Raw genomic sequence first — 22,421 nt, 5'->3', positions numbered from 1 at the left:
CAACAGTCCAAGAGGGTTCCCTTTTCTCCACACCCCCTCCAGCATTTATTGTTTGTAGATTTTTTTTTTTTTTTTTTTTTGCAGTATGCAGGCCTCTCACTGTTGTGGCCTCTCCCATTGCGGAGCACAGGCTCTGGACGCGCAGGCTCAGCTGCCATGGCTCACGGGCCTAGCCGCTCTGCGGCATGTGGGATCTTCCCGGACCAGGGATCGAACCCGTGTCCCTTGCATTGGCAGGTGGATTCTTAACAACTGAGCCACCAGGGAAGTCCCTCTAGAAAGTCTCTTGACAACATTTTCTGAGGTAATGATTTGCCAGGCTCTTTAGCAAGAGATATGTTCCATGGCTGCTTTTGCTGGTGCCAGCTCTCCTGTAGAGTCTCCAGTAGACTCAAACTGCTCTCAACCTAGTTGTAGAGATCTGCGTAGTGCCGACCAGTAGAAGTCTCTGCAGTGATGGAAAGATTTTAACGCTGTGTTGTCCAGTATGGTAGCCACTCACCACTTGTGGCTACTGGGCACTTGAAATATGCACTTAAAATAGTATGACTGAGAAACTGAATTTTAAATCTAATTTAATTTAAATTAATTTAGATTTAGATAGCCACCTTGTGGCTAGCAGCTACTGTATTAGACAGCACAGAATTGATGATGAAAAAGTTAAGCAGCTTGAACTGTTCTCAAATGTGCTACATTCACTGCCAGGGAAATAAGTCATCTATATTTTGAGGGTCTCAAGTCCAGGGGCTATTTTTCCTCTTAAGCCCCTCTCCCCTTACGGTAACAGATGTTTGCTTTTGCTGTTTTCAGCTCTTCAATGGCAGTGTTGGATTACCCAGGGGGAGCACTAAGCATATGCCTGGTGCATTGGTAAAAGGAGGGTACAGACAAATGAAATATAGTTGGCCCTCCATATCTTCGGGTTCCACATTCATGGATTCAACCAATCATGGATTGAAAATATTCAGAAAAAATAATTCCAAAAAGTTCCAAAAGGCAAAATTTGAATTTGCTGCACACTGGCAACTCTTTACCTAGGATTTATTGAATATGTTGTATTTACAGCTATATACATGGCATTTATGTTGTTTTAGGTATTATAAATAATCTAGAGATGATTTAAAGTATACAGTAGGTTATAAGCAAATACTACACCATTTTATACCAGGGACTCAAGCATCTGAGGATTTTGGTATCCAAGGGGGGCCCTAGAACCAATCCCACATGGATACCGAGGAATGACTGTAATTTGATATTCCAACAATGACAACTGCAACAAATCATCTGGAAAAATTTGGAATTGATTGCACTCCCTTAAACTTATTCCATGACTTGGTGGTATTTTTATTTTTAATTCTATACATGCAAAGTCAGCCCCCCAAGATCTTCTTAATGTCTGGTGGCACCATTGTACAGATTTTTGTTCTTCCAAAGAGGAATTTGAGCAACCACAGCCCGAGGCCCCATAATCATCAGCCTGTGGAGGAAAGATCTGGGCCAGCACCCCTGACTTCTGAGGGAGAACATGACCCACTCTGCTGCAGAAAGAGCTGGATTCAGATCTGCACTGGGAAAGCATGGTGCTGTGGTCAAAAGCAAAGACCCTGGAGCCAGGCAGCTTGGGTTTGAATCCTGGCTCTGTCATTTACTAGCTGGGTGACCTTGGGCAAGTTTCTTAACCACTCCATGTCTGGATTCATCATCTATAAAGTGGGAATAATAATAGTACCCAGTGTAATAATACCTGGTGCCATTATTATGGTACCCAGTGGGTGGTTAGGAGAGGTTTTAGAACAGTGTCTGGCACATAGTAAGTGCTAAGTAAGTGTTTGCAAGTTAAAATGAGATCTTTAGTTTAGAACATGATGCCCTGACTTAGTCACTTGGCCCAAATGTACAACTCAAATGTGCGTGTTTTTCAGTTAACAGCCAGGGATCTCCCTGGAGTTGACATGCGATACACCTCTGAATAGAACATACGAATGTCTTTCAAAGAGCTTTTACATCAATTTTCTTATTTTATCTTCACGGCAACCTGCTGAACAGAGCAGGGAGGTACTACTTTTCTTCCTGTAGGGGAAATGACAGATGACTCTACCCAACAGAGAGGATTTGTTTGCTATGTTTGTTTTTCTTTTAAAGATTTATTTATTTTATTAATATTTTTATTATTATTATTATTTTTGGCTGCATCGGGTCTTAGTTGCAGCACGTGGGATCTTTGTTGAGGCGCGAGGGATCTTTTGTCGTGGCATGCGGGCTCTTTATTGTGGTGCTCGGGCTTCTCTCTATTTGTGGCAGCGGGTTTTCTCTTCTCTAGGTGTGGCGCGCAGGCTCCAGAGCGCATGGGCTCTGTAGTTTGAGGCATGCAGGCTCTAGTGGAGGCGAGCAACCTTAATAGTTGTGGCTTGCGGACTTAGTTGCCCAGCAGCATGTGGGATCTTAGTTCCCCGACCAGGGATCAAACCCGCGTCCCCCAGTGGCAGATTCTTTACCACTGGAGCACCAGGGAAGTCCCTGTTTGCTATATTTGATCACTGGAGCTATCATTTTTGGAGCAAAAGTCCAAATGACATCAGAATGACATCTTCCTCGACGCAAAGGAAAACTGCCGGTAAAAATCGATCAAGTGTAATTGACTTGAGAGAGGACCAACACACACAACACAGGATGCTGTATGTGTGTGCCCAACAAATCAGCTTTTATCCCTTGTAACTTGAATGTGGCCCGGTTTTACGCTTCCTTTTCAAAAATGTCGTAGAACGGTTTTTCCTGATGCCCTGTTCTCAGGGCCAACTGAGGGGGCACAGAGGAACTCTGGGCATTCTTGGGATGGTTTGTTAAATGGGGCCAACCTCTGGTTAAAACAGAGCGAGGACAGGTGGATGTGCACCTCCAGGGAGGGCCGTGATTCCGTGCTCTGTGGGTTCAGCGTGTGGTTTTGTCCCGCAGATTCATCGCTCACGCTGCAGCAGATGGTAGGCGTTGGGCTAGGCTCCCTGGCTGTTGTGATTGTCCTCGCATTCCTCTCCTTCTCAGCAGTGTGGTATGTGCGACTGTCATTTTTGAGGAATGAGTGGAATGGAGGGAGGGTGGGGCTGGAGTCAGAGAGAACAGCTGGGATTGAGGAGGGTCAGAGGGGGAGTGCGGGAGGTTGTCCCAGGCTCAGCAGGTGAAAGGCATGGGTAACTCTGCACCTCAGGAGGGAGGGGCATGCCCTCCAGTCCCAGGAAGAGAGCAGGGTCAGTGATGGCGCCCTGAACACTCACAGAGTGGTGGCTCATCTCCTGTACCGCTTCCCGTGCACACACGGGGGTGCACCGCAGGAAAACCTAAGTGTCAGTGAACTCTCTTTTCCTCCACCATGTCTAGATTGCCAATGCTGCGTGAAGACAATGCACTGCTGCTGGGGCAGATGTTATGACAGCTTCTCAGGTGTCTGCACAAAGGCCCTGTGTGTGTGTGGGCCTGCAATCCCATTCCTGGATTCAAGACAGTGACTATCTCTTTGGAATCCCCCAAAAGGAGGACACTCGGGAATCGTTGATGTCTTCCCTGCTACACGACCAGTTCTGTGTCTCTGAACTTGAGAACCTTGATGTACAATGTAATATTGACCACAGGCTACAGGTCACATGGACTGGCCTGTGTTCTCCTCTGAGTGATGCCTGAGAGTCAGCTCCTCTAGGCACTGAATGCAAGAGACTGTCTGCCTCTTCCTTTATAGCATCTCTGTCATTAATTCAGAATCCATTCTTTTACAATAAGTAATGAGATAGACTTAAGTGTGGGCTAGAATTTGACTTTATGAAGGAGGTCATTGCAAAGGCTAGAGATCATTGACATAGGCAAATACGGTAAACACTTTAGAAGCCCTTTCCGACAATTGGTTGACACACTAATTAGAAAGTATGCTAGCCTGGCCACCCCAGTAAGTTCCCTGCAATATCTGTTAGGCAGTGTTGCTTTGATACAGTTCCTTTTGTCTTATATGTATTCAAAAGCCATAAGTCTTCATTCCAGTAAAAATATTCTGTTAAGTTAGACAGTTCTCTTCCACATGAATGTGTAGAACAGTCTTGGCAAATTTTTTTTTCCACGGAACATTTCCTAAAAATGCTCTGTGCCTCCTTTTAGACTTGGGGGTGGTGTGGTAACAATGGGTTGCAACACTATGAAGCCCACGGCCAGAGTCCTGTGTTTACAGGGGAGGGGAACAACGCCGGTGACACGATCATCCCTTTTATCTACAACATCAGTAACTATGAGTGTTACTTTATCATGAACCATTTCCCAGACCTACTGTCAATATGCTGAATTTACAGATGGAGTGGATTCGATTTGACTTTTAAAGCCCGAATCAGTGTTCTTGAACTTTCCTCCCTAACCAACAGTGTAACTCCAAGGCTCAGCAAGGAACGAAGGGAGAAGAAGGACGGAGGCTTGTGGCTTCTCTAAGTGATGGTGGTGTCCTCCTCTGCCTTCTCCCTCCCTCTCCAGGCCTAGAGAATAGAAAGCATGGGGGGGGGCAGTGATATTGCCCAACTCGGGGTGCAGCATATATGAACGTGGTCCTAGAATTGGGCAACACCACAGTGTTGAGGAAAAGGGACAGTCTTTCCCACATGGTGGGCTGGTGTGTTCTCCACCGGGTCACTGGGCACCGGTGAGGGACACATCTGAGCAGCCTGGGCTTGTAGGCAGATGAGGAGACATGAGCAATGATAGGAACAGGTGGCAACTCTCTATGAAGCTGCTCCCCCAGGGGGATCTGACCCAAAGCATATCCTCTCAACTGGGAAGAGTCAGAGAGAGGGAAGTGATACCCTGATGCTTGAGTTTTCAAGGCCAGCTGTCAGCCCTGGCCCCAGCCAGTACTGGGCAGTATTAGGAATAATTGTCCTTTGTCCTCTGAGGTGTCGTCTCAGACTACAACTTAGGATCAACGTGTAGAACACTTCCTGCTCTCATTCAGGTGAACTGTAGAGTAGAACTCTCAATAGACTAATACAAATAGCTTCCGACTTTTAATTTTTATGTGCAACAATTCAAACTCATACAGTTTTCACAGCTCTTGAATTAAATTTGGAATCTTTACAAATTATTTGGTTAGTATTAGATAGGGTCTCTGATGAGTAAGGATTTTCCTCCAAGCCTCCTCTAACCAAAGAGAGAATCTGAGTTTCTCCCCCTTATTATTATTTTTTACCAGTTCTGTAAATATCATATGTTTCTGTAGTCCCCCTAATTTCAAGTTCTAGAATTAACTGCCAAAGAAGCTACATATGTCCACATGGGAACTTAGCATAATTGTCATTGAAAAGAAGAAGTCCTATTTGCTTGGTGTGAAAAGTTTCTCGTTAAGAAAACTGACTAAATATGAAGTAAAATGTACTTCTGGGTACAGTGCAGAAATGTAAAAGCAGTTCATGAAAGAATACTGAAATAACAAAACCATAGATTTTGTCCCTTCCTCTAAATGTTCCAAACGATAGCACAGAGTTGCTCAGTGTTAATACTTAACAGAAGTAGGTGCTGAGCATTTGCAAGAAGGATGTGCCATTTTCCTGCAGTTCTTTTCTGATCATTTTCTCATGCACATGAAGGCAGCCTTAAGTTCTCTGAATTCGCCTGGTAGCTTAACCACAATACCGTCCCTTTTCTTCCCAAGTGGATTCCTGGTTAAGGCGGAGAGAGCATCTCAGAAGACCAAGAGTGGGTCTTTCTAGAAGCATGCAGGGTCCTTCTGTTGACGGACTGATCAGGTAGCATTCAGAGTTGGGTTATGAGTGCCACTAAATAAAGCTAGATCCTCAGATAGTGATGGAAGAAAGATCTTTTCCTTATTAACTGTCTTGGGGACAGTGTGTAGAGGCGAGTGCCAAGATCCAGTCTTGAGCTCCCTTCTAGACTAGGAATCAAAATGGAGGGTTGCCCAGATATGGAGCAGATTGTTCCCTGGCTGAATTTTTTATTTTTTTATTTTGGTGCCCATAGTTTTTATCTCCACCATAGCTTTTGTTTATATATGTTCTTTCATTCCATCCTCACAGCAGTTCTGTGTGGTGGGAAGGTTAGGAGTTATCATTTTCCCATTTTAGAGTGGAGAGATGGGTTCAGACAGAGAAGTAACTTCAATTGTGGAGCCAGATATTCTGCCTGCAAGTCCAGTTCTCATTCCTGGGACTTGACAGGACATTTGGGTTCCTGGGAGAGTTAGGCCTTTATATTTCTGAACTGTGTATATATATATACAATATATATATATACTATATATATATATATATATATATATATATATATATATATATTGTATATATATATACACGCATTGCTTTTACTATTATAGCACCTGTGTCTTTTTATACTTATCTTTTCACTGTGATATACCTTTCCCCATCACTTCTAGAAGGACCACAAGCAACCAAAATAGATGAAGGTTAACTAGGGAAAATAGGTAATAGCCTATCCATGACCCCAGACCTAAAATTGCAGCTGGGCCCTTAAGATTAAGACCAGAGCAAAAGTCATTACCTTGAAATTCCATAGTGGATTGGAATAAAGTTAGTATTTAAATTGATTTTAAAGGAGGTAAAAAAGAATTCTCAAGGCTCCCTTTTTTTGCTAATCTCATATTCCAATTTCCTAACCCTTTAATTTTTCCATTCCCTTCATCAGAGAGAAAACCAGTGGGTAGTAGATGTCAATCAAATGGTGTTTTAAGGACCATTTGCCTCCCACAGCCGTCGTTGGTTAAACTCAAGTGCCTGATTTTGAGAGGAAAGTGCGTGTGGATTTTTCTGTGTCCATTTGTGGGCAGGTGATGCAGTGAGGCAAATCAATTTAAAAAAGTGTACGTCCATTGTTTCAGAAAGAGAGAGAATGAATGAGTCATTCTGGTGACATGTGTGTGTGTCCATATCCATACTTTTTTGGCATAACTCAAGGTTACCAAAATGGGGTCAAACTAGGCATGTGGTTTGTAACATGCATTGGACACATTTTTCATGTCAATCATGATGGCATTAAAAGTTGGTACCATAATTTATTTAACAAATACTCTGTTGAGTATTGTGCATTTAGAGTATTTCCAGATGTTTACTATTCTTATATATGTCTGTGTAATTGTATGCAGTTATCACTTACGCTAAATTCCTAGACTTGAAGTTGTTGGAATGAAAACTATATACATTGTAGATTTACTACATATTGTCAGAGGAATCTCAGAAAGTTTATACCAATTTATGCTCTCACCAGCAGGAAGCCTCAACATACCTGGGCATCGTTGATATTCTTAATCTTGATTAATCTGGTAGGTGAAAAATGACCTTTCAATGTTTTGTTTGCATTTCTCTGACTAATTTGCATGTTGATTGGTCATTTGTAATTCTGTTGTGGTGATGTGCCTTTTTTCTCAGTAGTTGGCTTGTCTTATATTGATTTGAAAAAGTTCTTTGTATTATAGTAATTTTCACTTTTAGCTGTCACACGTGTTGTAAACAAATTTTCTACTTTATTATTTCCCTTTTGACCTGTTTGTGTCATGCATTGCCACACAAAAACTTTAAATTTGTGTAGTCAAATATATCAGTCTTTTTCCTTATGTATTTTGCCTTTGGTACCATGCTTAGAAGGACCTTCCAATCTCAAGGTAATAACTATAATTCAGCAGTTAAAAAAACCATTTAAATCTTTAATCCATCTGAAACATTTTAGTATAAGGAGTGAGGTCTGGAGGGGTCTTTTTTTGTTCTTGCTAAATGGTTTAGCCAGTTGTTCTATGAATATTCCTTGACTGTTATTTTTTTCCCCTCGTGATTTGACTCGTATACTGAATCATATACTAGAGTCTATTTCTGAACTTTCTCTTTTGTTCTGCTGATTTATTTCTGTGCCAATACCACCTGCTATAAGTTTAAAATAGGTTTTTTTTTTTAGTACCAACTAAAAGTAAGTTACCACCCTTTTTCTGTTAATTCTCAGAGTATTCTCAGGTTTTATTATATATTTATTCATGTATACATATTTATTATATGTAAACTAAAGAATTATTTGGTCAAGTTCCCCCCAAAATCTTCATATTTTTCTTGGGAATGTATTAAATAAAGAGTGTTCTTATCCCAGAACATAATATGTGTCTCCATTTAATGTTGTGTGTGTTCCTGTGTAGCGTGTTCTAATTTTCAACTTACAAGGTTATTCATACTTATTTTTGGTTGTGTGTGTCTAGATATTTTACATCTTGTTATCCTGAACCCTTATGTCACTACCTCTGATCCTGCCCCTGAAAGTGCATCCCACAGCCTCTTACTGCTGGCATTGTTAGAGTTCTATTGCCCTGGCAATCTGCCTTTTTTTGGGAAAAGTCACATCAAGATGGCTCCTCCAACTCAGTTACTTTCCTGGGTATCTACTTGACTCATGGAAACTCACAGACCCTTGCCATGCCAAATGAGGGATTGCCCCACCATCACAGATCACTCCAGCCACAGACTTTAGTTTTCTTACCCATTAGACCCTTTGGCCTCCATCAGTGGAAGTGTAGCTTCTACTACATTCCAATGTGGTTCCCACTTTTTTGTCCTGATGCTGGCCTGACAGCCTCAGCTTCTTGACCCCTGGGTTTCTTTTTTTTTTTTTTTTTTGCTGTACGCGGGCCTCTCACTGCTGTGGCCTCTCCCGTTGCGGAGCACAGGCTCCGGACACACAGGCTCCGCGGCCATGGCTCGCGGGCCCAGCCGCTCCGCGGCACGTGGGATCCTCCGGGATCGGGGCACGAACCCGTGTCCCCTGCATCGGCAGGCGGACTCTCAACCACTGCGCCACCATGGAAGCCCTGACCCCTGGGTTTCTTATCCTTGGAGTCAGGTACCAGGCCTCTGTGTCCTCTTAAGTTTTAGGAGACACAAAGTCTCTGAGTGGAGGTCCCCTTGAAGCTCCTCTTTCCTGACTTGCACTGAGGAAGGTCCCCTTACCTCCTACCGTTATGGTGGGGGATAGAAAATGCAGAGAATGCCAACAGCTTTCCCTAAAGAACTACTTTCTTTTGGCCTTTTCAATTTTAAACCCCTTTATAGCCTGGGTATTGGGCTAAGGATCACAAGACCATTTAGAAATCCTTATTTTAGAATATGGGAGTGTTTGCAACCTATTATTTTCAATTTTTTGGAACGTTGGTTGAAACAAAAAGCGTCCAATTTGAGGCAAAATGATAGGAAAATACAGTTCACAGAAAAAGAAATGCAAATGGCTCCCAAATGTAAGAAAAGATGCTCAACCTTACTTTTAAGAAAAGTGCAAGTTAGTGAGGTTTCATTTCTCACCCGTCAATGAGAAAGCCAGAGATTCAACAACACACTCTCTTTTGAGGCTGTGGAGAAGTAGGAACTCAAACATTGTTAGTGAGAGTACAGAATGGTACAACCTTTATGGAAGGAAATCTGGCAATATTTACATTGCCTTTGTCTTTAACCCAGCAATCCCACCTCTGGGACCTATCCTATGGATTCACCTGCACATGTTCCAAATGACACATGAACAGGGTTATTCATTATGACGTGGATTATGATAACAAAAGCTTAGAAACCACCCAAATGCCTCTCAGGAGGAAATTAGTTACATGAACTATGATACTTCTATGTACACAATGGAATACCCTGAGTTGTAAAAAAGGAATGAGGAAGGACTCTATGCATTGATATGGGGAGATCTTTAAGCTGTATTGTTTTAATGAGGAAAACAAGATGGAGAATAGTGTATATCATATGCTATCTTTTATGTAAGAAAGAGAGGGAATGAGAATATTTATTCAATTTTACATAAAGAAACACAGGAATGATAGCAATGAGTTGATGTAAATGGTTACAAATGGAGCAAGAAAGAATGGGGTGGAGGTGGACAGGGTGAGAGTGAGTCTTTTAAGTGTTTATCTTATTTTTTTTTTTTTTTTGTGGTATGCGGGCCTCTCACTGTTGTGGCCTCTCCCGCTGCGGAGCACAGGCTCCGGACGCGCCCGCTCAGAGGCCATGGCTCACGGGCCCAGCCGCTCCACGGCATGTGGGATCCTCCCGGACCGGGGCACGAACCCGTGTCCCCCGCATCGGCAGGCGGACTCTCAACCACTGCGCCACCAGGGAAGCCCTGTTTTGTTTTTAAACATGTAAGTATATTACTATTCAAAAACATAAAAACAAAATTTCATAAGAAAGTGTTCCATTTAATATCCTATTACATATGTGTCAAATAAAAATATGATGGGTACTGCTTAGTTTCCTTCTAAACCCAAGACACTTAGATTTGGATAAGTTTTGTTTAATTTTCCATCATAAAATTGGTGGGGCATCCAGTGCTGTCTTTTAAGATTTCTGAAAATTCCATGAGGGGTTAAAGGTGGATGTGTTATATTCCCATGATCAACTCTAGGGCCTACTTTCTGCTTCCTATGAATTAATTTTGCTGATGGATCATCTCATCCTCCTATGTGGGGTCCCTGTTCCCTCCTGCATCGACTCACCTGTGGAACTCAGCTCCTTTTCATGATTTCCATCCAAAGTTTCACTAAGGACTTGGGGCATTTAGATAACGTGAATGGACAGTGTATTAGTTTCCTACTGATGCTGTAACAAATTGCCACACACTTGGTAGCTTTCAACCACACAAATTTATTATTTTACAGTTCTGGAAGTTGGAAGTCTGCCGTGAGTCTCACTGGGCTAAAGTCAAAGTGTTGGCTGAGCTGTGTTCCTTCTGGAAGCTCGAGGGAGAATGCATTTGTTTGCCATTTCTAGCTTTTAGGGGCTGCCTATATTCCTTGACTGTGGCCTTTCCTCCATCTTCAAAGCCAACAGTGTGCCATCTTTGAATCTCTCTCTGACTCTGACTCCTGTCCACCCCTGCCCCCACTTCATTTATAGGAGATTACAGTGGGCATCCCTGGATAATCCAGGATAATCTCCCATCTCAAGATCCTTAACTTAATCACATATACAAAGTTCCTTTTACCATGGAAGATAACTTATCCACAGGCTCTGGGATTAATACGTGGACATTTTGGTGGCCGTTTTTCTGCCTATAACACGAGAGTATTATATTTTAGATACGCAAATAATTAAAAGTGGATGTTAGTTATCTTTGTTCTTCGAAGTTTCCTTCCTTTCCCATCCCTTCCTGTCTTCATTCTTTATCAAATCCCCTAAATTCCTGAAATGCAGAACAACTCATCTATGTCTTTCTTTTTTTTAACCAAAGTAATTTACCAAAGTAATTTTTTAAACAAAAATAGTTTCATCCTTAAAAAATTCTGTTGCCAGCTGTTAACTTAAACTTCATATTTTTGAAAAACTTCTGAAAATTTCCCAAAGTTTCGAATGTTGAATGCATTCTTCCTTGTTTCACAGTGCTGATTCAGATTTCTTAAAAATTTTTTGTGAATCTTTGGTAATGTGATTTTGGGGGACAACTAGAAACTAGTAGATGAAATATTTGAGAGAGAATTATAGCAAAGGCTATATATGCTTTTTTATTTTTTTATTGCTGTGTAACAACTTACCACAAACGTAATGGCTTAAACTAGTACACATTCATTATCCTCCAGTTTTTATGGGTCAGGAATCCAGGTTTGGTTTAGTTGGTTTCTCTGCTCAGGGTATCACAAGTCTGCAAGGAAGGTGTTGGTTAGGTTGCATCTTCCTCAAGAAGCTCGACTGGGGAAGATTCCCTTTCCATGCTTATTCATATTGTTGGCAGAATCCATTTCCTTGTGGTCGTATGGCTGAAGGTCCCAACTTTTTGCTGGCTGTCAGCTGGAAGCTGTCCTCAGGTCCTAGATGCCAGTCATAGCTCCTAGAGGGCCATTTGTAGTTGTTTGCCAGATGGGCTTCCTACACAGACGGCCCAATTCATCAAGTCAGCAAGGACAATCTCTGAATACAGGGAGGGCCCAGTTCCTCTTTTAAAGGGCTTTCATATGACTAAGTCAGGCCCACCCAGGATAATCTACCTTCCAGTGAAGAGTGACCCTTAGAACCTGAAAGAGGGCTCAGCTCCAAGAACCAGAGGGAACTCGGGTGGTCTTGGGATGATCACTGTGAATTGAGATCTCACAGAGATGAACACCAGATGATGCAGACGCTGATGCTTTGCTGTGCTGGGATGGTCAGGGACAACCATGAGGCTCTCCACCATGCTGCTTTCTGGCCAAAGAGGGGCAGGGCCCAGGAAAGGGGAATTGTTATCACAAGACCTAGGAAGGGGCAGCAGATGGGCAGTGCATCTCTTGCACTGAACAATGAAGACAGTGTCTTGGTCCTGGTCAGAGAGTATAAATGTCCATACTGCATGTGGCCCTGTAAGGGAGATGGTGCACAGGGCTGCCAGACTCAAAGACTCCAGCCTGTCTGCAGCTTGCTGCCAAGGGCACAAAACAGCTGAGTCTGACTTGACTGCCTGTGATCAGCATTCATGAGCATTTTTACTGGATTTCTTGTAGAAAATTAACACATAGCTATCTGGTCTGAATATCAATCAGAGTTTGTGCATCTGGAACAGCTCACTGGATTAGATGGAGGCTGAAGGAACTCCACAAAGGTAAAAGGACCAGCCCCCATACTGACCTCGTGAGACTGCATCTCAGTGTCCAGCTATAACACACCTCTGGTGTCAGCCCCTTTCCTCCACTTCCCCTCCTCTCTGCGGCCACTCCTCTGACTTCCTCTCCCTCAACATGCAGGCTGCTGCTGCAGACCCCTGCAGACCTCTGTAAAGAGATCACTCAGATGGGGGTGGAGCTAGAACAGAGCTGGAAGCTACACTGGAGATACAGCTGGGAGGGCACGTGAGTTTCACTGTGAGCCAGACATGGAAAGACCAAGGCTTGTCACTGGATGAGACAGAAGAAACAGAGACCTACTTCTGGACGGCAGGAGGCTGTCTGCTTTCCTGGAGGGACACACAGTGCCGGACAGACTTGGGGAGTTGCCTGTGTGTCTCGGAGGGCTGCCTATGTGCATTGGAGGGATACTTGTGTTTATTCTACACTTGACCTGGGACTGTGGTCTGTATTGATTGTATTGCACTCATAGCTTTCCAAGGTTGGCTGGCCAGCTCATCATCCTCAGCTTCTGCCTGCAAGTGAGCTGCCAACTGGCCCTTTATTGTCTACCCAGCTTTAGTCAGCTCCGTCACCCAGGTCATTGCCCTTAATTCCTGGGCCTTCACCAGTTTACCAAGAATAAATTGTTTGGACTACTTCTAGTCTGCTGCTGTGTATTAGCCTGCATTTTTGGAAACTCTGATGAAGTTTCCAAACTGACTTACCTTTTTTTGCTATATAACTCCTGCTTTGCATAATTGTTTGCTTCATCAACCACCATTCTGGTAAACTGAAAGAAAAAGAAATTGTTAGAACTGAGCAACAGGGAAAACAACTTATTTTGAACCGATGCTTTCTGAGTGGAATGAGAGCCTGAGACTTGAGCCTGAAGGAGAGGCTGCACAGCTATGCTGAACTTTTAGGCATTTCAACTGAGAAGCTCCAAAATTCTCTGATCTTAGTGAATTCCTATCTAATTCTGAAGAGATTCCCCAGGAACCCCACTCTGAGGGTGGTGATAGGCCACTAGAGTCATTTAAATCTGTGTTTATAAGATTTATAATGAACACTTACAGTGAAAAGAAAGCTTTAAAAAAATCCATAGCACACAGGGATGAGATATGACACCCAGTGAAAGAAATCATAGTTTAAGTTAGCCTGAGTTATACTGTGTTTTGGAAATGCTCTGAACTCAATACTTATGCCATGTACTCTAAGACCAAAGTATGTAGATTTTTTTATTATTATTATTCTCAGGAGTAAGCTTGCTGAATCACCACAGGCTTTTTGGTTTTTTAACTACCTGTTTGCTGAATGTCACTGTCCATTTGGCTTGGAATTGCTCTAGGTCCACCCTAGAGCCCACCTTTTGAGCCTGTCATTTGGCAAAGTGCATTATTGGTGGTCCTTCCTGCTAAGTATAGAGCTTGGTAGCGATTTCAAATTAGTGGGGAATGATTGATTATTAGGGAAGTGTGGGAATCAATGTCTAACCACTTGGGGAACCATTGTTTGCAATAAATATGAATAACAACAAAGGGAAGCCTCTTGCACTGTTGGTGGGAGTGTAAATTGATGCAGCCACTATGGAGAACAGTATGGCGGTTCCTTAAAAAACTAAAAATAGAATTACCATATGACCCAGCAATCCCACGACTGGGCATATACCCTGAGAAAACCATAATTCAAAAAGACACATGCACCCCAGTATTCACTGCAGCACTATTAACAATTGCCAGGACATGAAAGCAACATAAATGTCTATCAACAGAGGAATGGATAAAGAAGATGTGGTACATATATACAATGGAATATTCCTCAGCCATAAAAAGGAACGAAATTGAGTTATTTGTAGAGACATGGATGGGCCTAGAGATTTTGTCATATTTAGTGATGTAAGTCAGAAAGATAAAAACAAATATCGTATATTATCACATATATGTGGAATCTAGAAAATGGTATAGGTGATCTTATTTGCAAAGCAGAAATAGAGACACAGATGTAGAAGACAAATGTATGAATACTAAGGGGAAAGGGGCGGGTGGGATGAACTGGGAGATTGGGATTGACATATATACACTATTGATGCTATGTATAAAATAGATAACTAATGAGAACCTACTGTATAGCTTAGGGAATTCTACTCAGTGCTCTGTGGTGACCTAAATGGGAAGGAAATCCAACAAAGAGGGGATATATGTACACGTATAGCTGATTCACTTTGCTGTACAGTAGAAACTAACACAACATTGTAAAGCAACCATACTCCAATAAAAATTAGTTTAAAAAAGAATAAAAGCTGTTTAAAATCAATTTAAAAAATGAGTTAATAGGCTTACTATATAATAGTCTTACACATCAATAACAAAAACTGTAAGATCCTCCTGCAAGGGGAAAAGGATGATAAGACAATTCACAAGTTCTGCTGTTATTTTTCTCTGGAAGTCACTCCTATATTTTAATTTTTCTTGCACCAGCAAAAATGAAGCAAGAAATGAAGAACATAACATGGGAGTAGGAAGCCAGGTGGACATCAGACAGCTGATCAAAATGTTCACTGTCCAAAGGCTAGGTGTGATTTCCATCCTAGCTTACACAGCCTGTCTTCGACCTTTCTATTCCCAGATAACACTTTTCTTTTCTTGCCTAATACTACTCTTCTCTAATTGATAGCTTCCAATGGATCATATCTGTCTGAGGCGTGTTTCTTAAACCCTAAGGAGGATTTTATGTGTGTCCTCTATCTGGAGTATAGCCAGGAAACTTCCCAGTACTCTTTCAAAGAAATGAGACTGGAAGTGTGAAATCTAGTCCCGTCCTGTTAGTTTAGCATTCATTGTGAGCAGACTGGACTCTTGCCCAGCTGAAAGAAGCTGACGTCATCTGCTTTCATTTGACCCTGAATTTCCCCTCTGATTGAGACATCAGTCCAACCTTCGTTTCACAACACCCAGCAAATATTTTACTGAATGCCTTCAGTGATGGAGTTTCTACACTACAAGCAGAATGACAAGCAGAAAGACAAGAGGGAAGGGGTGCAAAGAAGAAGAAGAGGGAAGGGGGTAGCAAAGATTACTCAGGTGGAGTTTGAGCTGGACCTTGAAGGATTAGGAGGGTTTTATCAGGCAGAGAAGACTAGGAGGGAAATTCCAGTAATGGAAGTGGGGAGGGGTATAAGAATATGAACAAAGGCAGGAAATTTCAGAAGAGACATTAAAGATCACATGAGAGGGATGGACCAACGTAAGAGAGACATTACCAAAGTAAAAATGAAGGAATTGATGGTGCATTGGATTGGCTGGGTGCTGGAGGGATGCAGGGAGGTACTTATGGGAAGGAAGATATGCTTATTAAGCCTTTGAAAATAACATTTAGAAAGAACATCTGCTACACAATTTGTGACTCTAATGAGACTTTTTTCCCCCAAACATACTAGATATTCATTTAAATATACTTCTTCGAAGTAGTTACTTTGAAAAACTAAATAAACACTTATTCCAGTGATGCTATTAGTGTTTGAAAAATCTTTAGAAATCCCCTTTGGGAATTGCCTTCAGAATTTGTTTATGAGCCACCAAAGAACCTCAAGCAGTTTTATTACCTCACGGTTTTCTGTCTCTGTTTCTCTACATACGGTGAAAACATTATATATGCATATAAAACATGTATCATTAAAACTGAACCAGTTGGACATTTCTTTAATTTTTTTATTGTAGTATAGTTGATTTGCAATGTTGTGTTAATTTCTACTGTACAGCAAAGTGATTCAGTTACATATACATTCTTTTTTTTAAATTAATTAATTTTATTTATTTTTGGCTGTGTTGGGTCTCCATTGCTGCGCCGGGGCTTTCTCTAGTTGCCGCGAGCGGGGGCTAGTCTTCGTTGTGGTGTGCGGGCTTCTCATTGCAGTGGCTTCTATTGTTGTGGAGCACGGGCTCTAGGTGCACGGGCTTCAGTAGTTGTGGCTCGCGGGCTCTAGAGCACAGGCTCAGTAGTGGTAGCGCACAGGCTTAGTTGTTCTGCGGCATGTGGGATCTTCCCGGACCAGGGCTCGAACCCGTGTCCCCTGCATTGGCAGGCGGACTCTTAACCACTGCTCCATCAGGGAAGCCCTATACATTATTTTTTAATATTCTTTTCCATTAAGGTTCATCACAGGATATTGAATATAGTTCCCTGTGCTATACAGTAGGACCTAGTTGTTTACCATTGTATATATAAAATATTTTGCATCTGCTTACCCCAACTTCCCACTCCATCCCTCCTCCACCCTCCCTCCCCCTTGGCAACCACAAATCTGTTCTCTATGGACATTTCTTTTACAAGCTAGAACATGTGGGGGGGACTTCTCTGGCAGTCCAGGGGGCATGTGTTCAATCTCTGGTCAGGATCCCGCATGCCACTTGGCATGGCCAAAAAACAAAAACAAAAACACTAGAACATGTGGCAAATGGCTTTTACCTATTTCCAAAAATTGAATACAATCTGAAAAACATTTCACTTATGGACTCAGAACACCCCCCAAAAATGTGCTTCAGGCTCCGATGGCAATCTTCAAAGGGGGATTCCAGCAGTATTGAGCCTCCACAAAATTGAAGTCATGTGGAACTCCACAAGTGACCTCCACAGGTGAGTGTTGCCACAGGGACCTTGTCCCACTATTAGATACATTCTGGGGAATTTCTGTCCTGGTGGCTGGACAAGTTGTCATATGACAGTTTATGGTCCATGTTGGCTTCCTATGCAGTCACTCATGATTAGAGGCCCCCCTTCCCCAAGTCCCCCGTGAAGACCTTGCCAAACCTGGGAAGGGAAGGGGGTTTCCTAAAACCATCGGGGACTAAGACCACCTAACGGCAGAATCTGAGGAGGACTGGACTTCAGCTCACTGTCCATTCTGGCTTCATTTCACAAAAGCAGAGCCCTTCTGCAGAGGGAAGAAAGCCTTTCCGGTGACTGGAATTGGGAAATAGGCTGCGGTGTTCCTCTAGGCACTGAATCCACTCTGGGGCAGACAGGACATGTCCTGTCCACAACCACATTCCAGGGCAATGTTCTGGATCCAGAAAGAATGCAAAGCTTAGAAACAGCTGAACAGTATTCCTGGAAGGTACACATCGCAAACAGGCAGTTGTGATTCCTCAATAAATTGCCCAAAGGGCATGAGTGTGTGTGTATTGTACATGTGTGCATATTTATGTTGCCTGTTGTGTGTGCACACGTGTTATTGTCTGATGCATGTGTGTGTGGTATGTTCACATGTGTGTATGGTACACGTGTGCATATGTGTGTTGTCTGTGCACACGTGTGTATTGTGTGGTGCATGTGTATGTGCTATGTTCATGTGGTGTGTGTATGGTTCATGGCTGCATATGTGTGTCTGTGCACATGTGTGTATTGTGTTGTGTATGTGTGTATGGTATGTTCACATGGGGTGTGTGTGTGTGTGTGTGTGTGTGTGTGTGTGTGTGTGTGTGTGAAGGGCGCTGGGACGATCCTGGCAGGAGTGAGTGATAGGAACTGCCATTGGTCATCCCTCTCCCTTCATCTTCAGAGTCTGTGGGAACAGGTCAGTAGAGACAGGAGAAAAATTCTATCAGCTGAAGAACCGATACTTTTTCCCTTGGGAGGAATAATGATGTCTTCTCAATGACTACACAACTCTTTTCATACCAGAGTAGCAGCAAGTTGTCTGTCATTTGTATTGCACATATTTTCCCACATTTGTCCTTTGTCTTTCAACTTTATTTATAGGGCTCTTGTCTGTTTTTGCCATTGGAAAGTTTTCACTGTTACATAGTTGAGGTTATTAATCTTTTGTTTGTGATTACCGGCTGTCATGACATGTTCAGATAGACTTTCCACCCACGATTATAAAAATATTTGTCTAGTCTCTCTCCTAGTTCTTATATAATTTTGGTTTTTACTTTAAAACATTTGCTGTATTTGGAATTTATTTTGTGTAATGAATGAAACAAGAACCCACATTTTATTTTATTTATTTATTTATTTATTTTTTATTTTACAAATTTAATCAGTTATACATATACATATGTTCCCATATCCCCTCCCTTTTGCGTCTCCCTCCCACCCTCCCTATCCCACCCCTCCAGGCAGTCACAAAGAACCGAGCTGATCTCCCTGTGCTATGCGGCTTCTTCCCACTAGCCATCTACCTTACGTTTGGTAGTGTATATATGTCCATGCCGCTCTTTCACTTTGTCACAGCTTACCCTTCCCCCTCCCCATATCCTCAAGTCCATGCTCTAGTAGGTCTGTGTCTTTATTCCTGTCTTACCCCTATGTTCTTCATGACATTTTTTTTTCTTAAATTCCATATATATGTGTCAGCATACAGTATTTGTCTTTCTCTTTCTGACTTACTTCACTCTGTATGACAGACTCTAGGTCCATCCACCTCATTACAAATAGCTCAATTTCATTTCTTTTTATGGCTGAGTAATATTCCATTGTATATATGTGCCACATCTTCTTTACCCATTCATCCGATGATGGACACTTAGGTTGTTTCCATCTCCGGGCTATTGTAAATAGGGCTGCTATGAACATTTTGGTACATGTCTCTTTTTGAATTATGGTTTTCTCAGGGTATATGCCCAGTAGTGGGATTGCTGGGTCATATGGTAGAAGAACCCACATTTTATTTAAAACATTTCACACCAACCTGTATTTTTCTTTCACACTATTCACTGCAGTTAAAATAGCACAATTATTTATGTGATTATCTTTTTCCAATCATCATTGATTTGAGATAGCACATTTTTTTCATACAATACTTTGAAATTTGCTTGTTTCTACAAATATCATGTTGGGATTTTGACCAGAAAAGGGATTTTCTAGATTATTTTGGAAGAATTTATATTAGAATATTTCTGTGCACTCACAGGGGATGCCTTTTCACTTAGTCATATATTATCTTCTATTTCTTGGTAATTTTCTCTTTTTTCACATAATTCAAATTTATTTGTATAATTTTATGTTTTGTACTTTTCTTTTTTCTTTTTTTTTTTTTTTGTTGTACACGGGCCTCTCACTGTTGTGGCCTCTTCCGTTGCGGAGCACAGGCTCCGGACGCGCAGGCTCAGTGGCCATGGCTCATGGGCCCAGCCACTCCGCGGCATGTGGGATCTTCCCAGACCGGGACACGAACTCGTGTCCCCTGCATCAGCAGGCGGACTCTCAACCACTGCACCACCAGGGAAGCCCTATGTTTTGTACTTTTTAAATGGATTAAATTTGGGTTATATTTCTTATACATTATAAGACTTTTGATTTTTGAATATTAATATTATATGATCAAAACCTTCTCAACTCTCTTTTACTCTTTTAATTTTCAGTAATTTTCTGCTGAATCTTAGGCTTTCTATTATCTGCAAATGATGATAATTTTGTCTTCTTCATTCCAATAGTTAAACCTCTTATTTTGTTCTTTCATCTAATTGCAATGTCTATCACATAAAAGCAATGTCATATTATAGAAATTATAAGTGCTTAATCGCTAAGCTTGATATTGGCTTTTGGTATAAGATATGTTTTGTTTTTTGTTTTTTGTTTTTTTGCAGTATGCGGGCCTCTCACTGTTGTGGCCTCTCCCGTTGCGGAGCACAGGCTCCGGATGCGCAGGCCCAGCGGCCATGGCTCACGGGCCCAGCCGCTCCGCGGCATATGGGATCCTCCCAGATCGGGGCACGAACCCGTATCCCCTGCATCGGCAGGCGGACTCTCAACCACTGCGCCACCAGGGAGGCCCTATCTGAGAACTTTTAAAAAATCAATTTTGATATCTCTGGTTTTCTCTCCTGCGTAACCTATTCAAAGCAGCAGTATGTTGGTATTTGTTAATTGGCAAGAATTCCTTCTTTCTCTAGCCGAGGACATTTAAAATATGCTACTTCAGCTATGTAGATAGATAGTAATTATGCATCTCTTCCCATCTAGTTTTCCAAATATGTCAGCATAGGATTATTCAATGTTCTCCGGGATTGTGAAGTAGTCCTTGCCTCTAGACACTGCGCCAATCTGATAGGAAATGATGACGGAGAAAAAATGATGTGCTTGGCAGGCAAGTATCTCTTGCAACACTGGGTCCCTTAGCAATCAATAATGGGCCAATGGGCCCCAGTGGGAGTGTTTCTTATTCTTCCAGCAGCTAATCCATGCCCTCAGGACTCATGCTGGTGGGAACCTTCAGAACTGACTCCAGTTACAGTCAGTAACACCGCACTGTGGTCACAAGCTAGAAACTGCTGTCAGGTCATGCAAATCAGTTTGTTCCAAACGGCATTATAAAGGCTGTGTTCTTCAGGGTGTATAGTGTTGAGGCCTTTCCCAGCTACAGCCCACTTAAAGTATTAATACTTTTCCTTGCTTTTGGTTCATTTTCGTTCCTGCTTGTGTTGGTGTAGGGTTTAGGGTTAACATGTACTTCTGCCATCATTTTTTAAAAAATAAATATATTTATTTTATGTTTGGTTCCATTGGGTCTTCTTTGCTGCGTGCAGGCTTTTCTCTGGTTGCTGCGAGCGGGGGCTATTCTTCGTTGCGGCACATGGGCTTCTCATTGTGGTGGCTTCTCTTGTTGCAGAGCACGGGCTGTAGGCGTGCGGGCTTCAGTAGTTGTGGCACAAGGGCTCTAGGCGAGCAGACTCAGTAGTTGTGACGCACGGGCTTCGTTGCTCCGTGGCATGTGGGATCTTCCTGGGCCAGGGCTCGAACCTGTGTTCCTTGCATTGGCAGGCAGATTCTTAACCAGTGCGCCACCAGGGAAGCCCCCATATGGCTTTTTTAGCAGCTGAAAAAAAATTTTTTTAATCAAATAGAATTTTTAGCAATGAAACACATAAATATTTTTAGAAAGACCTTTCTTAGTAGATGGGTTAAACAGAACATTAAATACAGCTGAAGAGAAAATTAGCAAACCAGGAAGGCAAATCTAAAGTGCAGACAGAAAAAGATGTGTAAAATATAAAGAGGGATTGAGATACGGAGGTGGAATGTGAAGGTCTGAAATACATATAATCAGAATTTCAGAAGAGAGAATAAAGAGAATGGAGGAGAAGCAATATTAGAAAATTTTGAGATTTATAAAGGTGTTTATAAAGTCCTAGGTATAACTGAATCACTTTGCTGTACACCTGAAACTAACATAAAGTTGTAAGTCTACTATACTCCAATATAAAATGAAAATTAAATTAAAAAAATAATAAAATGAAGTAAAGATGAGGGTCCCTGTATTTGGGAATGTGAAAAGCTATTAGAAAGGCCATGAATTGATGGAGGAATCTGGGGCAGAAGGAAAGACTGTGAAAATAGTACTGAAATAATGAATGTCCCAAAGGGCAGTACCTGAGGGCACTGAAGATGGGGCATTCGAGGTTCAAAGGAGTTTGGATTATGGAAATGGTGGTGGCAGCAGAGATTAAGGAGAAAGCAAGCATGAGCTGATATGCTGATGGGAGATGGTACGTCTCCAGGGGAATCTGGAAATTTTAAAAATAAACCAATAGTTTATACTCAGTGTATTTTTAGTTTTTCACTGGATATAGGGCACTAGGGTAACCAAGAGAGAGCAACAGGACTTCAGAAGGAGAGTAGTCCCAGCTGAGGAATCAGAGTGAAGATTCAGAATATTGCATGTCTAAATGAAACCACATAGCTTTTTTTTTTTTTCTGAAATCACCCTATTTATTAATTTACCTGCGTTATTTCTCATATCAGACCATGAGCCCCAAGGCAGAGCCCAGTTCGCTGCTCCATCTACTCACGTGATAGCACCTGGCTGTGCTTGGCCCCAAATCCCAGAATACCC

The 22,421-nt window shown here is 42.1% G+C and overlaps 1 protein-coding gene across 1 annotated transcript in view; it reads left to right on the top strand.

Annotated features, from left to right (window-relative positions):
- Nucleotides 1–6,244, top strand: part of SUSD1 (sushi domain containing 1) — a 116,403-nt gene extending 110,159 nt beyond the window's left edge. The window contains exons 16-17 of the mRNA XM_060101326.1: nt 2,953–3,046; nt 3,373–6,244. Coding sequence (XP_059957309.1) covers nt 2,953–3,046; nt 3,373 — 95 coding nt within the window. The 3' untranslated portion in view covers nt 3,374–6,244. The remainder of the gene's footprint in view (nt 1–2,952; nt 3,047–3,372) is intronic.
- The last annotated feature ends 16,177 nt before the right edge of the window (nt 6,245–22,421 follow it).

The sequence above is a fragment of the Mesoplodon densirostris genome, chromosome 6 (genome assembly GCF_025265405.1).
Source record: "Mesoplodon densirostris isolate mMesDen1 chromosome 6, mMesDen1 primary haplotype, whole genome shotgun sequence".
NCBI lineage: Eukaryota > Metazoa > Chordata > Mammalia > Artiodactyla > Ziphiidae > Mesoplodon > Mesoplodon densirostris.
Note: the sequence above shows the minus strand (reverse complement) of the source record. Positions and strands in the feature narration are given on the sequence as shown.